General features: G+C 43.6%; 1 protein-coding gene across 1 annotated transcript in view; it reads right to left on the bottom strand.

The window, feature by feature from the left end:
• The window catches only part of LRPPRC (leucine rich pentatricopeptide repeat containing), a 170492-nt gene that overhangs the window by 41758 nt on the left and 108282 nt on the right, over nt 1–20452 (bottom strand). The window contains exons 26-27 of the mRNA XM_065401034.1: nt 7031–7099; nt 6625–6715 (exon numbers count right to left, since the gene is read on the bottom strand). Coding sequence (XP_065257106.1) covers nt 6625–6715; nt 7031–7099 — 160 coding nt within the window. The remainder of the gene's footprint in view (nt 1–6624; nt 6716–7030; nt 7100–20452) is intronic.

Consider the following 20452-nt stretch of genomic DNA (forward strand, 5'->3'; position numbering starts at 1 on the left):
ATGGCCATTGGGGAAGCACATACAGGACAAGGGGTGGTACCCAGGACTGATCCCACCATCCCTGACATGGCTACGGGTCTTTGACAAAGTATGGGTTTCTGTAATGATGAGGAGGGGAACCCCGGACTGATAAGGAGGAGACTCCACCTCAACGTCCCCCAGTGCAGGTGCCCCAGTAGAAAAGGGCGGAGAATTCTGCAACGGTAATCCAGAGAGCAGATTCCTGGTATCAGAGGGTCATTCGGTTCCCATAAGCAGATTCTGGCTCATCTCACACTAACAAGTCCCTTGAGTAATGGAATTCCTACGGTATGAAGTGGATTGGTACCTACACTGCAGTTGACTTGGGCGGTACCATTGGTTTGGAGTGCATAGGCACTGGGACTGAAGTGTGTGCTTTGATTTTGTCAGTACTGATGGAGCCGACAGGCAAGGTACCATTGGTGAGTTTGACATGGATGGTGTCGATCTAGAGGTGGACGGTACCAGGGCCCTGCCACCGCTGTTTCTCCAAAGTGCTTTGGGATCTCCCTGCTCCATTGGTACCAGAGGAAGAGTCTTGCCTCCATGGTACCAAGTCAAAAACTAGCAGGAGTTCAGGACTGCTTGAGAGTTGTCTCCTTGTGGTGGAAGACACAGCTTCTCTTCTTCAGAGCCTTCCCTGAGTCCTCCAAGATGTTCCCCTTCTTAGGCGTGACCTTAGCTGAAGGGTCACTGGATCTGTCCTGAGCCAGATGTTGGGGGGGGGGGGGGGGGGGGGAAGGGGAAATCTCCCTGATCTGACTCAGAAGCAGGTCAAAGGGAGCACTCCATCAGCAGCAGCTTCAATTTGGTCTCTTGATTCTTCTGAGTTCTAGATTTTAGAGTCAGGCAAAAGTTACTCTTTTGGAAGATACGGGACTTTCCCATGCAATGGATACACTTATGGTGGCCGTCACCTCCAACAAAAAAGACCGTGTTTGAAACCTGAAGAGCTAGGCATGCCCTGCCAGGCTAAATATGCTCCTTAGAAAAAAAATGGATGAGAAAAAAAGGGGAGAGGAAAAAACTGGAATTTCCCAAACTAACTAATTCTATACTAAACAACAAATAACTAACTAAACTGCAACACATGTTGAAGCACACATCAGATGGACATACTAGAGCTCCATCTCAGGATGAGGCAGTACAGAAGGAACTGAGGAGCGCCCTATATACTCTCAGACCTCAGCACAAGGTTGTATAGAGCGCATGCATGTGCTGACCAGACCCTAACTAATGGAAAATCTCTGCTCAAGGGCTTGAGAAGCACATATGCACCTGAAGTAGAGCACCAAAGAGGGACATTATTTGAAGAACAGAAATTGTAACAAGCAATTTTGGTAAACAGCTCTTGGAATGCACTGAAGTCATCGGGCAAAGGTATCAAAGCTGAAGAGATAGGAAGAGATGTGGTGATGGCTCCTGTTCTGGTGCCCTTTCCTCCTCACCTCTCTGTTCCTGCTCCTCACCGTCATGTGTTGGAGGTCTGGCTAAAGATAGCACAAATGACTGCTTCCTAGCATAGTGGTAATGCGACTGGCTCATGGAGATGTGAGATGGTGTATCCCAATAACTCCAGTAGGGTCACGGTGGCACACGATACTGATATTGTTGGATTTGCTGGGGTTGGCCAATTCACTGCTATCCATGTGATGGTCTGCCTCTGGTCTGCTCCGCAGGGTTGCCTTCTGATCACAGGGGAGAAGGCTCCCTGCTGTACATCAGTGAGAAGGTATACCCCAGTGAAAAAGATGATGAATAGACCTCATCAAGGGACAGAACTGACATCTATGGGAATCTTGTTGCTGGGCTGGAAGCATGCACCAGTGTCAAAAAAGGTCTCTGTATCCCCCCAATGACATCCTTGGTAGACTCCTCCATTAAAGAAACATTAGGTACCATAAGCAATTCTGTAGATGGTGCCAACATGGACACCAGCCAACATCAAGGCTGGTGCGAAACCTTGTTTCTTCAGCACCAAGCTTGAGGCCAATCCAGCATCGCTAGCCTCTGAGTGGTTTTCTCCCTGGAAGGTGGATGTCTGATTCTCCCACAAAGACAGGTCATGTCTGCCTCTTTGTGCCATTTTCCTCACATCTGGGGAGAGGCAGTACTAGTCTTCAGAGACAGAGTCAACTTCCTGATGCCAACTTCTTGTCAATGTCAGTCTTTGGGGTCACCTGCCAACTGGTAGGGACGTTCAAAGAGGAGTATTTGACCAGGATCTGGTGTGGTTTTAGATTGATCCCCTCTTCTGGATAAAAGGTAACCTGCATGCATTTTTCCAGGATATAAAACCTGAGGCAGATGCCCTAGAACTCTCTGCGGTGTCTCAGCTTGAGCAACACAAGTTAGAACAGATTCCTTCTTCAGGATCAACTTCTGGTGAGCTCATGGTTCCAAGCAACGTTCATCTCCCAATAAAGGCGATATAGTCTTATGAACCAAGAGAGGGATTACTCAGTGGCAAAAGCATCTTTGATTTTGAATGTCTCACATACACATGATATTTGTTATCTGAAATTGTCAAAAGCTGAAGATAAATTTTATGGGCTAGATTATTTCAGAAGTTCAGATAAAAGAAGATTTATTAAACATCTAACAGCTTTGTCATCTCTTGGTTCTACATAATTATGGGTTAGTTTTTTATACCCAGGATCACATTTTAGATTCGATTGAGGGCTACTAATTTTGCTCTGCTTAAAATTTGAAAGCAGATACAGAATTATTGCCTAGGTATTTCATGAGAACTCTCAATCATACTCCTGTGTGGAACAGTTTTGATACTTGGTCTTAAATGGTTGAAAGCAGGCAAGTGCATGTTTTTTGTCTTTTATGGTGACAGAAAGCTGCAAACCTTTTCCATTTATTTGAGTAGATGGAATTTGTTGCGACTTTTCTTGCAGACTGAAGAATTTGTGTGGCAGAGTTTGATAAATTATATCTGTTTAGATTTCTACTCTCAGCAGACATGCTGTCAGACCGAGTAACTGTTGGAGGGGACTGTTGTTCGGAAGTAGGAGGACTACCTCCTGGTGAAACAAGATTATATTTTAGGCCCAGTTGTTTTATTATGGTGAACCAGTATTTATAAAGCCAGAATGGAGATACAAATATAGCTTGGTTTTAAAGCTTTTTGAGGCTGCTGAGAAAATGAAAAGGTATTAAAGGCATGAAGGAAAGATGTACAATAGGCTTTTAGCCATTTTTTGTTGTATTCATCTCTTCTGCTTGTAGGAAGTTTAATCAGGACAGGAAACATCCTACCTTCTTGCTCTATGATGTAAAAAGGCAGTTTTCTAATAGTTTGCAGAAAGAGCACTACTTAATCTGAGTAATAACTCACCATCTCTAGTTCTAATAATAAAAGGATATATTGTGGTTATCTTCTCAGATGTTTGTGCTTTGAAGTTAGTGGATTGCTCTGGGCTAAATATTCCTTGGCATATGGAATTGTTAAGATGTAGTTTACATTCTTGAAAAAAAAAAAAAAAATAACCTGCACATTTGTTAAACAATGTGTCATACTACTTCAGGCTTTAATGATAAGTTTTCCCTTGCACAATTAGAACTAAGTGTTGTAAAGCTTTCTTGATAAATATCCATGCCAACAGATTTTATTTGACCTTTCCTGAAGTTTTTTGCTGATTTTTATAATACTTTCTAATGTCCTGATACAAACACATTGTTCAGTATCTAATCTCTAGAACATGAAAAACAGGTACCCAAAGCTTCCAGATAACCAGAATAAGCAGCATTTTTGAAAGTATATGGTATAATTTCTGGCAATGATAATCTTTCCTGCACGGAATAGCAAAATCAATGTTAAGATAAATCATTCCTGAAAATCTGTTATTTCAGAGCAAATTATTAAGAAATTATACATACTACATCTTACAACAGTTGTAGCAAGAACATTGTAGCGGGGTGGTTACCCCGCTCCTGCTCTGAAGGGCTTAAAACAGCCCTGGGAGACAGCTGTAGCAGGAAAACAGCTAATAGGCTGATTGGGGAAGCAGCCACAGCTGGGCCACGCCCCACTCAGCTGGCCCTATATAGGAGGCTGGGAGCCAGGAGCTCAGCAGTCTCTCTCTAGGTGTAGAGGGAGACGGACCTGGCTGCAGGGACCTGGGCAGAGTACCTGGTGGACCAGGTCTGGGGAAAAGTCCCGCGCCGTTACAACATCTACAATATAATGTGACTTCGCTAACTTTACAAGTTTGCAAATCTTTTTTTCTACTATCAAAATGACTATTAACTGACCATCCAAGTATTAAAACTACACATGCATGCTATAGTCTCTGGTGACCCACCATTACAAACACAAACTAAATAAAAATATGATAATGCTCTTTTATGTGGCCAGAGAAGTATTGACTATATTAATGCAAATCACAGCCAGTGTGTATAGAACAGTTGTACAGGTACCTGGAGACATGCACTCGGGAAGTTTATGAAAGATGTTAGGAGGGCATTTTGAGTCACTGATGATGAGGAAAAATGCTTTCTTTCCTGAAGGCTGACTCAGAACTTTCCAAAACATTTTGCAGACAATGTAGTAATCACGTTCTTATATAATGGAATTTCTCTAATGATACTCAGTTTAATTTTGTCACATTAATCAAATTTCTTCCTATCTTATAAAAAGGTTATTTTTAGTTAAATGTCCTGAAAAATGGGGAGAGGAGAAGCAGGGGAGAAAATTAAAAAACTGTCTGTTTCAGAGATCTGATATTGCCAGCAGAAACACCCGATTCAGCAAAAAGTTTCACACCTCCCGAAAAAGGTTTCCAATACAATGCTAGTCAATGTAATCTCTAGTGGATTACAAATGGGGTTGGGGCTATTACTGGCATACTTAAAAATTCCAATGGAAGATTAAAAAATTATTTGGCAAATGATCACATTTTCAACCCCTTTGTAGACAGAAAAAAGCCACTACAAATTACATTGAAAAGTCAGACTAAAGATTTCTGGATTTATGGGATAGGGTTTTGGGCTATGTAATTATGGGGAAAGGGACCTTCTATTTAAAAATCCTGCTCAGAGACCACGAGATAAATACCAATTATGCACAGACTGATTAGGGGATAATGGAAATTTTTATAATCTTTCAACCAAACAAATCTAGCTACAGAATCTTCATATCAATGCCAACTACAATTAGCAGGGGTTTTCCCTCTTCAAATTATTTTAAAACCGAAAGGTAGTAAATTGACCAACTGGTATACAGGCCAATCACACTGGATGAAATTTACTCATGGGACAGAGGGTCAGTACGAGGCCTTCTATACCACTAAAGCCCTACATAGCTACTGCGTGGAGGCTATGCTGGTGGAGTGGCTCTACACCCTTGTGTGTTATGGAAATGGTCTCCAGGCTGATCCCACATAGTTGGGCATGAATGTGGAGTAACATAGGGTCTGCAGATCCAGTCGACACAGTAAACTCAGCAACAGTTACAGCGGGAGTGCAATGGCTGTTACAGATCATGGCTAGAAATCACTGGCAGGCAGGTTTCTGCAGCAACCCTAGCCCTGGGTTGCAGTAGAGAATTGTATTTTATCCCTCCCCAACACACCCATACAGAGCCTGAACCAGCTTTATGTGAGTGGAAGGGATCTCACCCAGTTATAATTGCTTGCGGGCAGTCTACATATTTGTGGCTAATTTTTATTAATGCTGTGAAATATAAAGAAAATGGGAATCTAATCTCTGCTATAGAAAGTGGCCCCAAAATTAAATGTTTAGAGCGATCACATAACTAATTCTATATTTTAAACCATTTTCCCTTCCCTCCCACCCAAAAAACCCTCCACAAAACAAAACACTCATCCAAAAGTACAAATCATGGCCACAGCAACAAACAAGTTATTGGTAAAACTTTGGAGCATGTTACAAATACATGGAATCCATGATAAATAAAACCTAAGGCGTTTCTCAAGTATGTTACTTGATTTATAAAAATGGAATAAATTGAAAAATTTAAAAGCCAACAAGGTTTAACTTTTATCGGTTCTATATTTGGCTACAACCATGGATGTAACTTCAGACAAATGAAGTAGAATAAGAGTTTTGAAACATGGCAACATTTTTTTTTTTTTTTTTACATCCAAAGAAAATACCAAACTAGGAGAGCTGAGAAAGCAAATGGTTCAGTGAAAGTAGGGACAAAGGGCACTTTTCAGGCCACCTCACAAGCCAGGAAAAAATCTCTCCATGATCTGTGACAAAAGATCATGTTAAGAATCAAAGGAAAAGTTTCTGGGTTGCAGAGAAGGAATTCATAGCAAAAATGCGGAGTTTATTGTCTGAGTAGCCTAAACAGAATTGGTAGATAGCAAAGCAAACCTAAGTCAGAAAGTTCCTATCAAGAGCTGTGCTACACATCATTACTATCAACACCGAGAATGGCCCTTTTGAGAAATATAGTTTTAATTGGTTAATATAAAATCCAAAACCAGTTCAAAAACTTACATTCTGTTCCCATTACACAGTTTAAGGCTTTTTCAAATACTATTAATAAAATTAAAATTCCCACAAAGTTATCACTGGAATAACAGTTTCTAATAGAGCAAAAGAAAAGATTTTCAGTTAACTTACTGCATAATTTTAGGAGGTAGTAGTACATATGATCTCTATCACACTCAAATAGTTTTTGAGTCATTTCCACCATATTTTCTAAAGTTTCCATCTTGGGGGGGGGGGGAAAACAAGAAAAAAGTTATAACATAAAATATCTGTATATCAGACTATGGCTTAATTTAATTTTTATATGTATAATCACATATGCAGCTCACAAATAGGTATATACACACACGTTCAGTCCAAAAATTTGAAAATGTAAATATAAGACTGCATATAATTTTTCACTAAATATAAAGTATCAATTTACATCATTACCGTTTATGTAAATTGTGATATGCATGAAATACTTCAAAACTTATTTGTGTATTACCATTAAAGTATTAATCACAAACAGACAGGAGACATGATGCAATAGATGTACCTGGTTAGTTGCAATACACTTCTCAGCAAACCACTGCAGACGCCCAGGACGAGCTCTCAAGCCTGGTGTCTGCAAAATAGATTTCCGCACAAACAAAAATGTCAGTTTACTTAGCCAAAGTATTTTCTTAAAATGTAAAAGTAATTATATGTTGTCATAATGAAGTATTTTATGGTTGATTCGAAGATGACTTCTCACAATTCTAAACATTTATCCTAAGTGACTTAAAAAATGCAAAGGTTGTATTGGTGACTCTGCAGAAACAATAACCATGTTTCATTCTAAATATATTTTAAATTCAACAGTACCTTTGGACTGAAAATTGCTATGCTGGTTCTCTGACTGAACGGGATTTTTTTTTTAAAGTCTCAGACATTAGTTGAGCCATTTGGATAGGTAATAGTGAAAAATTGAAACAAGAATGCACTTTTAAAAAAAAATTATCATCACATAGTTCAAGAATGGTTTGTTTCCAAGACCACAAGCCTGCCTTGATTTTTATTGTCAAGAGCTTTTGATATTTGAAGAAATAAGGTTCATAATGTAAGTAAAAGCAACTGAAAACTCTGAGCATGCAACACAACTTTACTTTTCCTGCCATCATTTTCAACACACGCCCAACGTGAATCTACAGACCCACACAACTACAGACGACCAGAGCGCTATATATTCTGATAGATCATCACAAACAACATACCACCCTGCTGATTTTATTCCTTCCCATTACAAAATACTCATATTTTGTACTACAAATACACACCAGTCATCTCTCACTCCTTCAGAAGTATGCCAAATGTTCACAAATTGTTGTCTTCATGAAATATTCACCCAGAATAGTAGCAATTACTCACTAACTGAAACACCAGGACTCCAACTCTTTTTTCCAATTGCAGCATCTATTTACATCCCTACTCCATCAACATCTAGTACCAGAAATTTTCCTACTATATTCCACTAGTTTTTAGTGCCAGCTTCTGTCCCAGCTACAACACTCTCACCAGAGGGCAAGCTTAATCCAGTGTGCATTATAGCAGTTGCAGGTAGCAACCACTCTATTCAGGACACGTACACAATAGCATAAATTCCACAACAAATTCATCTTACAGCTATTTTTTCAGGCTCTCTACAGACTCAGGAGGAAGATACCACTGCATCAGTTTACACCTGGTTCATGTTTTCAGGATCCTCTTCAAAATCTTAAGGTCTAGATATACTGTTTAAAATAAAGCTGAGATTCTGTAGTACTATTCTGTAATAAGGACTGAAGTCTGTGGGTATGGAATCACAGAATACTAGTGATTGAGGGTACAGTTAAGGTTGCAAAATAATTTACATTATAACCCTGCTTTCACTTCCATATAATGGGATAACACTTCTCCCTTTTCAGGTGAGATTTTCTATACTTAATTCAGGGGGCTTTTTTTTTTTTTTTTTTTTTTTTTTTAAAGTCAGTCAAATCTTTTCAGTTGTTTTGAGTTACGGGAATATATATAAAAAAATATATTAAAAAAATGCCAACTACTTTTTTGTGTTTTGTTTTCAAACAATGAACTGGAGTACAGCAACTATGTCTAAATTTTGAAACTTGGTAGGGACATAATTTTCAATGAGGTTTTATTGCCCTTGTTTGGTTGGAAAAAAGTTGGTTTAAAGAAAGAAAGTGTTCAAAAACTGCATACCAAGAACATTCTGCTGAAGATTTGCTCAAATCTACATGTACACACTAAATCTGAAATACATGGTTCAAAGACAAAGTTCCACTGGTAAATTTCGTAAGCTCTGCAAGCTGTATAAGCAATACAGAAAACAGATTACCAACTCGAAAAACCGAAGAGCTTTTGAATGTCTCTCTTCCTCATCTCTCCCCCCCCCCTTAAAGACAAAGCAATTTAAGGGGGAAAAACTTATTAATGCAACACTAAGCTGCACACTTAAAACTGTAAGTAAGGAAATACAAAATTTAAGGTTCCAACAGCAGTGTTAATTCAGACATTACACATACTGACGTCTTATTTTTATGCATTTTTTAGTTAATTACTTTAATGCATTCCTTTTACAGTTGTAAACTATATAGCATAAAATATTCAGTTTGTGCAATACTGTGATAATTTATCACCTCATTAACCTTTACATTTCCTGACTTTGCTAAAAATCTAGCTGCTTAAGATTCTACAGTCTTAAAATGGGTCATTTTGAACCAGAAATAGTTCAGAACAGAATCAAAGTAATTGTTTTAAACTTAAAGGGACATCATTAAGTGAAGAAAAAAAAATCACATCTAAATCTGAAAATTGTGGACCTACTGTTTTCACACTGCAACAACTAATACTCCTGAGGGCATTCTGCACCAAAAATAAAAATTATTCTACACAGAATATTTTAAAATTCTGCAAATTTTATTTGTCAAATAAATGTGGAGTCTCCAGCATGGCATTGGGGAGCACAGGCCACTGGCTGCACAGAGGTGGGAGATCATTGTGCAGCTCCTCCTGGGACACGGACTCAGCAGTGAGGCTGCACCCAACCCTGATACGGTGCAAGGACCAGGCCTGCCCCATAAACACCCCAGGGCCCTGCCGCACCATGCCAAGTGCACCAGGTGTGGGCAGGCAGGCTCAGCAAGGCAGGATCCAGTTGTGGAGGGGCTTAGTATGGGGGGATCCAGATGCAGGTTGAGAGGGTTCTGTGTGGGGCAATCTGGGTGCGGGCGGCTCAGTGGGGGATCCGGGTGCGATCAGGCTGCACAGGGGCTCATTGGGGGATTCTGGATGCAATGGTAACGGGACTCTGCAGGGCGGGGTCCAGGTGATCAGCGGGGGGGGAGGGAGGAGGGGGATAGAGCTCATCAAGGGGTATGGTGGGCAGAGTGAGGGGTCCAGATGCTGGGAGAGTGGGGCTCAGTAGGGTGAGGATCCAGGTGTAGCTGGTTGGGGCTCAGTAGGGTGGGGCTCCAGGTGCAGGTGGCTCATTGGGGTGGGTCCGGGTGCAGGGGGAGTGGGGCTCATCGGGGGGGGGGTTCTGGGTGCAGGAGGAGGGTGAAGCTCGGCAGGAGGGTCTGGATGCACGGGGGTTGGGTGGATGGGGGAGCAGCTCCCTGTACTGCGATCCCTGCTCCTGCACCAGAGGAGCGATGGGTGCAGGAAGCACCGGGAGGAGTTTGCAGAGCTTCCTACAGCTGGGGGAGACATCTGGGGGTGGGTCTCACCAAGCCCCGGATGCCGTGCAGGGGAAGAGGAAGTCCTGTCTTCCCCAGCCCACCCAGGACTAGCAGCTGAGCCTGGCACAGGGTAGGAACCACCAGCCGGGTCTTCCCCAGTCCTGCCTGCTGCCCCACAGTGATTACCTCTTTGGTGGCTGCCATGGTCACCCAAAACATACTTCTGGGGAGGGTCACATGACCGCCCGTGGCTTCCCTTTGCTTCCCCACCAGAAAGTCATTTTTCTGCAGGGAAGCAAAAATTCTGTGCATGCGCAGTGGTGCAGAATTCCCCCAGGAGTAAAACTAAGATTACTACAATATAGATTAGAGATAAAACATCTCTCTCTTGTCTCTCAATTTACTTAGTGCATTTCCAGCATTTAGTGGATAGTTTGACTTTTTTCTCAGTGCTCAGTCACACTTCTTGTCTGATTAATTAACATGATGCCATCAAACCCTCATACATTACTCTGAAGGGACTTTACATGCCTGCTCTTCACCAGGCCTTATTAAGAGAGTGTTTATCAAACAGCAGGAGCGAAGGTGAAACCAAAGGGGCAGAAGGTAGCACATACACAGAATATGAGGGATGAGAATATTTGGTATTGTTCCTCTTGGGATTGTCTGAAAGACCCTTATAAATTTTGTCAGGGGAGCAGAAACCCCCCTGTAAAAAGTCTGAAATAAAAAGAATGTTTAAAGTTCTGTATGTGCTATAGAAGATGATGTGCTATTAGAAATCTGCCAATTAAAAAAAAAAAAGTCTAAGTAGAGAGACTCTCTTGAACTTTGTTTAGGTTGAAAGTACACAAGTCAAGGGGGTCTCCTCAAGCTCTCTTGTTAAGCTACTAATTGCCATGGTAAGGTGCAAGAACGGTCTCAAAGACATTTATAGGAACTGAAAGCCATTTAGATAGCATGGGCTAGATTCACAAAGGAACTTAGGAGATGCTTAGTGTTGTCCAACTTTTAGGTCCCTAGAAAATCACTGGGATTCACAAAGCCTGAGTTAGGCACCTCGGGGAAAAGTACAGTGAATCATGAGATATAAGCAGCTCAGAAAGGGAGTCACAAAAGCCAGTGTATACCATGCAGCTTCTTACCCAAACTAGTCAATGGGAGATGCCATGGGGAGGGGTTTATGCTAAGTCAGACCCTCTCAGGGAAACAGGCACCTAAGCCTTGGCTGTAGAGAGGTGCCTCTCACTGCTTGGGATTCTCAGCTGCAAACACTCTCTTGGCATTAGGCGCCTATGCCATTTTTGTAAGAAGCGGGGAGGAAGGGGGGGCGGGAGGGAGAGAGAGAGACTACCTCAATTTAAATGGGCTTAAATTGCAGCAAGGGAAGTTTAGGTTGGACGCTAGGAAAACTTTCTGTCAGGTTAGTTAAGCACTGGAACAAATTGGTTAGGGAGGTTGTGGAATCCTGGGAGGTTTTTAAGAACAGGTTCTACAAACACCGGTTAGAAATGGTCTAGTTATTACTTAGTCCTAGTCCTAGTCCAGTCCCCTGCACTCAAGGCAGATGACCTACTGAGGTCCCTTCCAGTCCTATACTTCTACGATTCTATGATAACTTTTAGCTCAATGGTTGGGAAACTGACCTGGGATGTGGAAGGCCCCCCAGTTCAAGCCCCCCTTTCTGCCAACTGGAGAGTCGAACCAACCGCCTCTCCAGTTCCTTCTTTACTGTGAAGCCAGTAAAGGTCCAAAGCAGAGGGGAAGGAGAGCAGGTGGGCAAGTAGTGGAATACAGATAGGGACCACACATCTTGAAGAACTTTAGTTACCACAAGGTAAGTAACTTCCTCTTCTTCTTGGAGTATGGGTCCCTGTATGACTTCCACTATGGTTGGACAGCAAAAGTGCGCGGCATGCCTTGTGTACTGCCCAAAGTTCCAGGATGTTGATCTGGCTTCTCAAGTGTTCCAAGTTCCTTGCATCATGCAATATCCCATATGTGCTCCACAGCCATCAAGTCTGTTAGGATTGACATGCTCGGTGAGGATGGGAGGAAGGGCATTCTGAAGCAGACTTGGAATGGGTCTGTCCACTATCGGAGGGAAGTGATGATCTCTGGTGGGATGGTGAGAATGGTGTCCATGGGTTGGTTGCAACCATAGTTATAGGAAGCAGAAGCGCAGGCAAGCGAACGCTGTGACATACGTACATGCTGCCCTGTGGCTGAGGAGGGAAAGAATAGTTCTGGCTGAGACTGAGGGGTTGGATGTCACCGAAGCAATCAGGTCCAGTAGACTCCGTTGTGTCTTTCAGCAGACAAGCACATCTGGAGGCCGCACTGATGCATGTGCCGATGAACTCCAGGGACCTGGTAGGGTGAAAAGTTGATTTTTCAATGTTCACACTCACCCCTAGGGAAGAGAGGAGTAGAAGGAGCAGGGATGTTGATTCCTGAGCTTCCTTCTGGATTGCGCTGCCAGTAGCCAGTTGGCCAAGGGTAGATGAGGACTCCTTGCTGTCGGAGGTAAGCCGCTATCACAGAAAAAAAAATTTGTGCAGACTTGTGGAGCAGTGATGAGTCCTGTATTGGAAGTGTCGCAGACCCACCGTGAACCTCAGGAACCATCTGTGGTCGAGCGGATGTTGACATGGAAGTAAGCATCCTGCATATTGAGAGCCTTAAACCGCATGGCTTTTTCTAGAGAGGGAATGATGGCTGCAAGCATGACCATGCAGAATTTTGATTTGCGAATGCAACACTTGAGGTGTCGGAGATCCAAGTCTGCATCCTCCTTTCTTCTTGGTTACCAGGAAATATCTGGAATAGAACCTTGTACCCTGAAAGGCTGCAGGGACTGGTTCCATTGCTCCTCTCTGCAGCAGGGAGTCTATCTCTAGGGTAAGAATACTGCTGTGAAAGTGATTCCTGAAACCAACTCTGGATGGGGGAGGAGGGAGGAGGTAGTGTTGTAAACTTGATTGTATAGCCATGTTGAATAACATCCAGAACCCACTTCTCCGTTATCGCGCTCCATGATGGTAGAAAGTTTTATACAGCCTTCAAAAGGTAGTGGTCAACAAGAGTATTGGGATGCACTCAGAAATAATGCTTACGCAAAGATTAGGTGTGCTGTGTGGAGGGCTGCACTGGAGGACCAGGCGGACAAGACCTGTGGATCTTCAGGTGCTTCTGTGGAGATTCGTAGGCTCATTGGTGGTACAATTGGGGAGTTCAATAGCGTCGTGTAGGTGGTGGATGGTAACATTTTTCGTTTTGGTGCCGGATCATAAGGTGACTGTAAAAAAATCATCCGTCTTCTGTTTGAAGAGGTGTGATTCATCAAATAAGGGAGTTCTTCAGTTGTGCTCTGAAACTCTCTAAGGAAGCCTGAGGAATGTAACCAGGATTCCTCTCATGATGATTCCAGTCGCCATTGTTTGCGTAATCAACTGCAGCCTGAAGTATGGTCCTGGAGACCAACTTGACCTCCTCCAAAATAGCCTGGAAGCAGGTACAATCTTTCTGAAGTAGTTTAATCTGCAAAACCTGCCATCTGCCCATAGTTCAAAAAGTCAAATATTTGGCCATGATTACTATGTTGTTCGAGATATGGAACTGGAGGCTGGCCGAGGAAAAGACCTTTCTATCCATCCGGTCTAACCTCTTGCCCTTCTTGTTAGAGGGGGTGGAGCATGGATTGTTGCCCGGCCATCTACGTAGCAGCCTGGATCACCAAGGAATTAGGCGGAGGGTGGGAGAACAGAAACTCAGACCCCATGAGATGGACACAGTACCTCTTTCCACTCCCTTTGGGGTAGGGGTGCACATGGTTAAGATATGCCATATGGTGCATGCTGGTTGGAGAATGGCGTCGTTGATCAGTAAGGCAACTCTGGCCGGTACCGATGCATTCAAGATGTCGAGTAGATGGGTCCAATTGTCCTGCACCTCCTGGGTAGAGCAAGACAGTGCCATCAAAACCCTCTGGTAGGCATACCTTTGAAACAGCACGCATAGTGTCTGAATCCTCAGAGGAACTGGAGGCCTGTACAAACAATCAATTGCACACACATAAAATGGGAAATGACTGTCTAGGAAGAACTACTTCAGAAAGGGAACTGGGGGTCATAGTGGATCACAAACTAAATATGAGTCAACAGTGTAACACTTGCCCAAAAAAAAAAATTAAAGAAAAACTTCCTAATTTCAGGGTTGTTAAGTACTGGAATAAACTGCCCAAGGAGGTTGTGGAATCTCCATCACTGGAGATTTTTCAGAGCAGGTTAGACAAACACCTGTCAGGGATGGTCTAGATCTGCGGGAAGCGGCGCGGGCTGAGGGACGTACTGGCCACCGCTTCTAGCAGCTCCCATTGGCCTGGAGCAGCGAACCGCGGCCACTGGGAGCCGCGATCGGCCGAACCTGCGGACGCGGCATGTACGCAAACCGGCCCGACCCGCCAGGGGCTTTTCCTGCACAAGCGGCGGAACAAGTTTGGGAACCACTGGTCTAGATAATACTTAGTCCTGCCATGAGTGCAGGGGACTGGACTAGATGACCTTTTGAGGTTCCTTCCAGTCCTACAATTCTATGATTCTTCTCGCTCTTGTGAGCGTTGGAACATGCCCACCGCTCCATGGCCAGAACTCGTAAATGGTGCAGCCTCTTTCCTGAATCCGAAGGAAGACTTACTGCCATTCTTATGTGCATGCTTCCATGTTTCACGGCTAGGCCCCAGCGTAGGGTCCATAGTGCTGGTTCTGGCAGGTCCGGAATGGGACTCTGTGGTAGGAGGTGCATTCCTGCACTGCTCTGGCTCATGAACCCCCCCATTCCCCAGCCAGGATCTGACTGCAGCCTCATGGGAACCTCCACAAGGTGCTTCTTAAGGATTAGAGCCCAGCCTTCCCAGGTAAGGGCAGGGAAGGAGAGGCAGATACTGCACCCGGATGTGATGTGGGCTCCCCCACAAGCAGTACAGACAGCATTGGTGTTCCTCACTGAGCGAAAACAAGCAAGGGCAGGAAGTGCAGACCTTGAATCCTGGTGTCTTTGGCATAATCCAGTACCCAGACATGGGTGCTGGGGGGTGGGGGGGTGGCAGGAAGCCACCAAAGCAGCATTCCAAAGTCCTTAATCCTACAAAAATCACTGCGAACACGAAAACTACTACTACAAAAAAAATAAAAATAAAAAAAAAAATCAGTAAAATCTGAACTATATACAAGAAAAAAAAAAAAACAGTTTTGCTGGAAAGTGCAGCATAAAGGATGAGAGAGAAGGCAGAAGCTCCAACTGTGACCATGTAGCAGTGAGAAGGAACTGAAGATGAGGTCAGTCCGCCCCGCCCTGTATCGCCTCAGGTAAAACCACAAGGCAATACAAGGGCACATGCACGGACTGACAGACGCTACTAATTTGAAAAGCTCCGGCTCCAGGCACATAACCCTCAGTGGAATACAACAGGGAACATCACTTGAAGAACAGGAAGAGTGCTCAAGCTTGACTCAGGATGATGTACAGGGGAGATCCCTCGGCCTAGGCCAAATGTGGCCCCACGGCCTTTTCCATAAGGCATTTTCTAAGATGGCGTTCCCTCACCTCACAGGTATAGCTAGGAAGACATGGCATACATTACACCTAGAGGCAACATGTGCCTCTTTGAGACTGTACAAACAGCGCTGGTGATCGCCACTGACCAAGAAGGAACGGGGCAGGACACACAAGTGTTGAAGGCTGGAGTTCGGGGCACACTGCAATATCTGTAATAGGTTATTTGGGGGGAGAGGTCTCTGAGGTGAAGAATATATCCAACTAGAAAACTTTGCTAAAAAGCTAAAAAACTGAACTACAAAGAACTACATACAAAAGGCACTAAAGGGAAACTTTGAAATAGTTACAGATCCAAGAAATCAAAGAAAAGCTCTGGACACTGGAAGTTCCGACCCAAGCCATGCAGCAGTAAGGAATTGGAAAGGCAGTTGCTGCTCCATTCTTTATGCCGTCAGTTGGAAGCCTGAGGAAGGCAAGAGCACAAGAGCAGACCCAACGAACACTGCTTGCAAAAATTCTGACTCCTGACACGTTCACACACCCACACTGCAATACACACAGGGATCAGCACTCAAAGAAGAATGGCCTCTTACTTAGGCATCAGTGGCATCTTGGGTATAAAGGGGATTAAACGAATGACAAATTTGGAGTTAGGAAGGAATCCCCCCTTACCTTCAAGCTTCTGTAAAAAATATGACTCTTTAGTGCTCAACTTTGCAATCTTAACACTCTTAACACAGACTGTGTGTAATTTCCTAGGGCTTTTTTTTTAAAGCAAAAAACTGAAAAACTGAAATTTCATTATGTGGCATCATACTGACACCTGTAGGGTTTATCAGCAGGGATGGAGCTTTTAGATCCACCACAAAGACTCTGCCACTTGACTTAATGAATTAATTGATACCAGGAGAAGGTTGTTATCCTTTATGAGGAACAAGTATTAAGGGGGATGGGACACTTAGCTAGTGGATATGTCACAGATATTTGCTGACAGCAGAGGAATGGTCAGAGTGATTCAAGAACCTTGGGTTCTATTTCCGCTCAGATGGGGGGTGTTCTCTAATAGGTACAGACTTCTGCCCACTTCCTCCAAGCTTGACCCCTTCTGCCCCATAATCTCCAACATGTCCAGGTCCCAATCCTGCCTCCGGGCTTCATGTCCCAGTCCTAATTTCCTTGCTCAGCTATTCCCAGTTCCCCTCCAACTGGTCGGGGTCTCTCTCTCTCTCTCTCTCTCTCTTCCACATTGGTCTCCATTGCCTGCCCCTTCCACCCACGTTCCTTGCTCCCAGTGACTCCTAATCCCAATCTCCCTTACTGGGCTCTTCATCCAATCTCAATGTTCTCTTTCCCCACCCCATCAGCTCCCTTTCCCAGTCTCTATTCCCAGCCAGTCTCAATTCTTCCCCTGCACCTCAGTTTGTCATCAGATGTCTCCTCTCTCCACTCAACTTCTTCCCCCCACCCCAATGGTTCACAGTCCTCGTCTCCTTGCCTAGCCAATCCCAGTCTCCCACACCAGTCCTAGTTTCCTTCTCCTCCTCTTCCTTCAGTCCCCTCCCTCCCATACTCCTTGTCCTTATCTATTTCCCCATCCCTACCAGACTCCTTGCCCCCTTCACATTTGAATCGGGCAGCTTCCTCCTCCTGGGCCCAGCTGGAGGCCATTGAGGTTACAGGAGAGAGAGTCTCTTTGCTCTCAGTTCAGGGGCACAGCCCCAGTTCAGCTTGCAGTTGCCCAGAGCTGCAACTGCAGGGAAAGTCCCATTCAGCCTCAAGATGGAACATGCCCTGTGTGGACAGAATCTTCACCGAGTTTTGCTGCTAAAATCTAAGACGTCTTTACTGAGAATGTGCGAACTGATTTTTCAAAGACTCATAACTTGGCCCAATTTGGGCATATTTTAACAACGACAGAAGGCACATCATGATAAAAAGGCCAACCGTCTGACACATGTAAAGTTCCTGCTCCATTGCATAGGGGCTCAAGTACTGTTTAGAGAAAACAATTGGTAAAAAAATTTCAAACCAAAAATGTTTGGCAAATTTATAAACAACTGAAAAAAGGGTCTAACAATGGGGACTGAGGCAACTTTAATAACCGGCAGGGCTTCTAGCCCCACCAATAATGCAAACCTTTTAATGTGACTTTTCACAAGGATGAATAAAAATCAGTTTATTGTGTACCAAGTAAAGGTGTACACAATAAAAATATGTTGTAACAGTAAAAATTATTGGGATTTATATGCCTCTGTTCATATATGCCTCTGTTTCATGCAAAATACACTGAAAACTGAATCAATAAGAATTAACATCTTATACAACAAGCTCTTGAAAATTAAAAAGAAAAAAGTATGTTACTTTTATCTGTAGTTAATCCTCTTTGAGACATGGCAAAATGCAAATGCTGCATTCACTTACAACTTCCAATATCATTGCTGATCTCAACGCCAATGATCTAAATGCTCCAAAGCTGCAAACTTTATATAGTAAATCCTTTCCTGTTCAGCAATGATTGATGTGCCTGTCACTACAAGGACAGCTGAGTTATACCACAGATATTCTTATGTTTCATTTTGAAATTGAGAAGTGTTTTCATATACAGCAGATCTCAATCATCAAAAGAACATCTAGGTCAGATTAACAAAATCTCTAGAGCTTGCACGATAGTCCATATTTGTGGTTTATCTCTTACCATCTTACTGAATTTTAAACAGTGTATCTAGAAGGAAATATTCTACAATGCAGCAACCTAAAATAAAGAATCCTAGTGCAGGAACCTAGTTTATTAAAATACCAATTATGCTAAATAGCTATCCCCATTCCCAAGTAAAATACTCAACAGGTCACCATTAATTCTCTTGTAATTTACAGTATACACATAAAAATAAAGACATCTATAAGAGATTATGCTATCTTGGGTTTCATATATTTTTTCAGGCTAAGAATATCACCTTTTATTTTGCTCTTTGTTCTTTTAAGAAATGTTCTGCATTAAAACAGGTCAGTGTCAAGCAACTTACACCCCAAATACAGAATTCATAATTCTAATAGAGCCATTTCCCTGAAATTTTACTGTTGGAAATCCAAGCAATATAAATCCAAGCAAGTAAAAATAATTCAGTTTACTCCTGACTTTTCAGTGTAGAAAAAGTTAATGCACTATGTTAGCAAGACATTTTATTTCTCATTAGCCTCATATTTTTAAAAAGCTTTTTAAGGCTAGGCTATGTGCTTTTGTATATCCCCACACCTGTTTTACATACCGTGAGTGAAAAAGGCTGTTTAGAAATAAGTTACCTGAAACCTAAACAACGAATTACTGAAATGCTATGGACATTCACTCATTAATTCTGTGTATGTATGTAAAGAAAGATGACTTGAATAAGAAAGACTAGCAGAAGAAAATAAGCTTCCTCAGGAGCATCTTCTGTATCATAGGTCACAATTCTGCTAAAGGTGCATGCAAAACATGGGAGTGATAGACAGCAGCTATTGGAAACAGCCTTTGGATATCTGTGTTTCCTCACAAAATGTGTGTGTGGGGGGGAAGTCCTTAAAAAAGATAACTCAGGGAGGCAATTCTTTCCCCAAGAGTTGCATTTTCTGGCTGGCTTAGCCTCCATGCGTAATATGGTAAGAAGGAAATTGCCTACCTTATGAAATATTGGCAAGTCTGGAGAAAGGATCTTTTATATAAATGAACAGGAGTTTCCTGGATTTCAGCAAGAATAGGTTTGACAAGTTCTGTCCACACCAGGGACGGGCAAATGGCAGCCCAGAGGCGGCATCCACCTACCAGATCATTTTATTTGGACGGCCCGTAAGCTGCAGGGGTGTAGCCATGGCTGGGCCTGAGTGGGCCACAGTCCACCCAATGACCACTCTGGCCCACCCAAATCTGGACAGCAGGCACAGTGCTTAAAGTGAGGGGGGTCGCGGGCAGTATGGCGCAGAGCATGGGATCGGTAGCAGGAGTCTAAGCACTGGGGTCACACCGCTGGCCCAAGCACCTCTGAGTCATTCATGCAGGGGAGGAGCTCCGCCCCCAAGCCACCCAACTCGGGTTATTGCCTTCCCATTGGCTCCCAGCTCCTACAGACAATATAACTGTGGCCAGCCCAGCACCCTGAATGTAGGTGGGTCAGGGCAAATCTCTGCCAGTGGGGAGGCAGTAATCACAAGTGGGTGGTGTAGCAGTGGAGCCCCTTCCCTCCTGGCATGGCAGAGGGGAAGCTTGGCCAAATTTGAGAGGCACTACAACTTGACACCCCGGGTCCTGCTGCTCCTGGTCTCTGCCTTCACTCTGCTCCCCCAAGGGCACAGGTTTGGCCATGTAGGGAGCCCATGCACCAGGCCCCCCCATCAGCATAGGCTCAGTCTCCATCTCATGTCACCCAGCACTGGTTACTTCCTCCCAGTTGGTGGAAGTGTGCCCTGCCCTCACCCACTGCTGGGAGGAGGGTGGGGCCTGGACAGAACCTGATTGGCTTTCAATTCCTGAACAGTCAGCCAACAGGGAGATAGTAACTGGAGCTAGGTGGCATGGGACAGAGTCAGAGCCTGTGTTGATGGGGAAGTGGAGCTGAGCAGAGAAGTATGAGGCAGCAGCAACTTTACTAAAAGAGTGTGGCCCTCAGCAACCCAACTCAATCTTAAAAATATTTCTGTACAGCTCGACAAAGGGTTTTAGTGGATTTCGTTGCCCT

Source organism: Emys orbicularis, chromosome 3 (genome assembly GCF_028017835.1).
Source record: "Emys orbicularis isolate rEmyOrb1 chromosome 3, rEmyOrb1.hap1, whole genome shotgun sequence".
Lineage (NCBI taxonomy): Eukaryota > Metazoa > Chordata > Testudines > Emydidae > Emys > Emys orbicularis.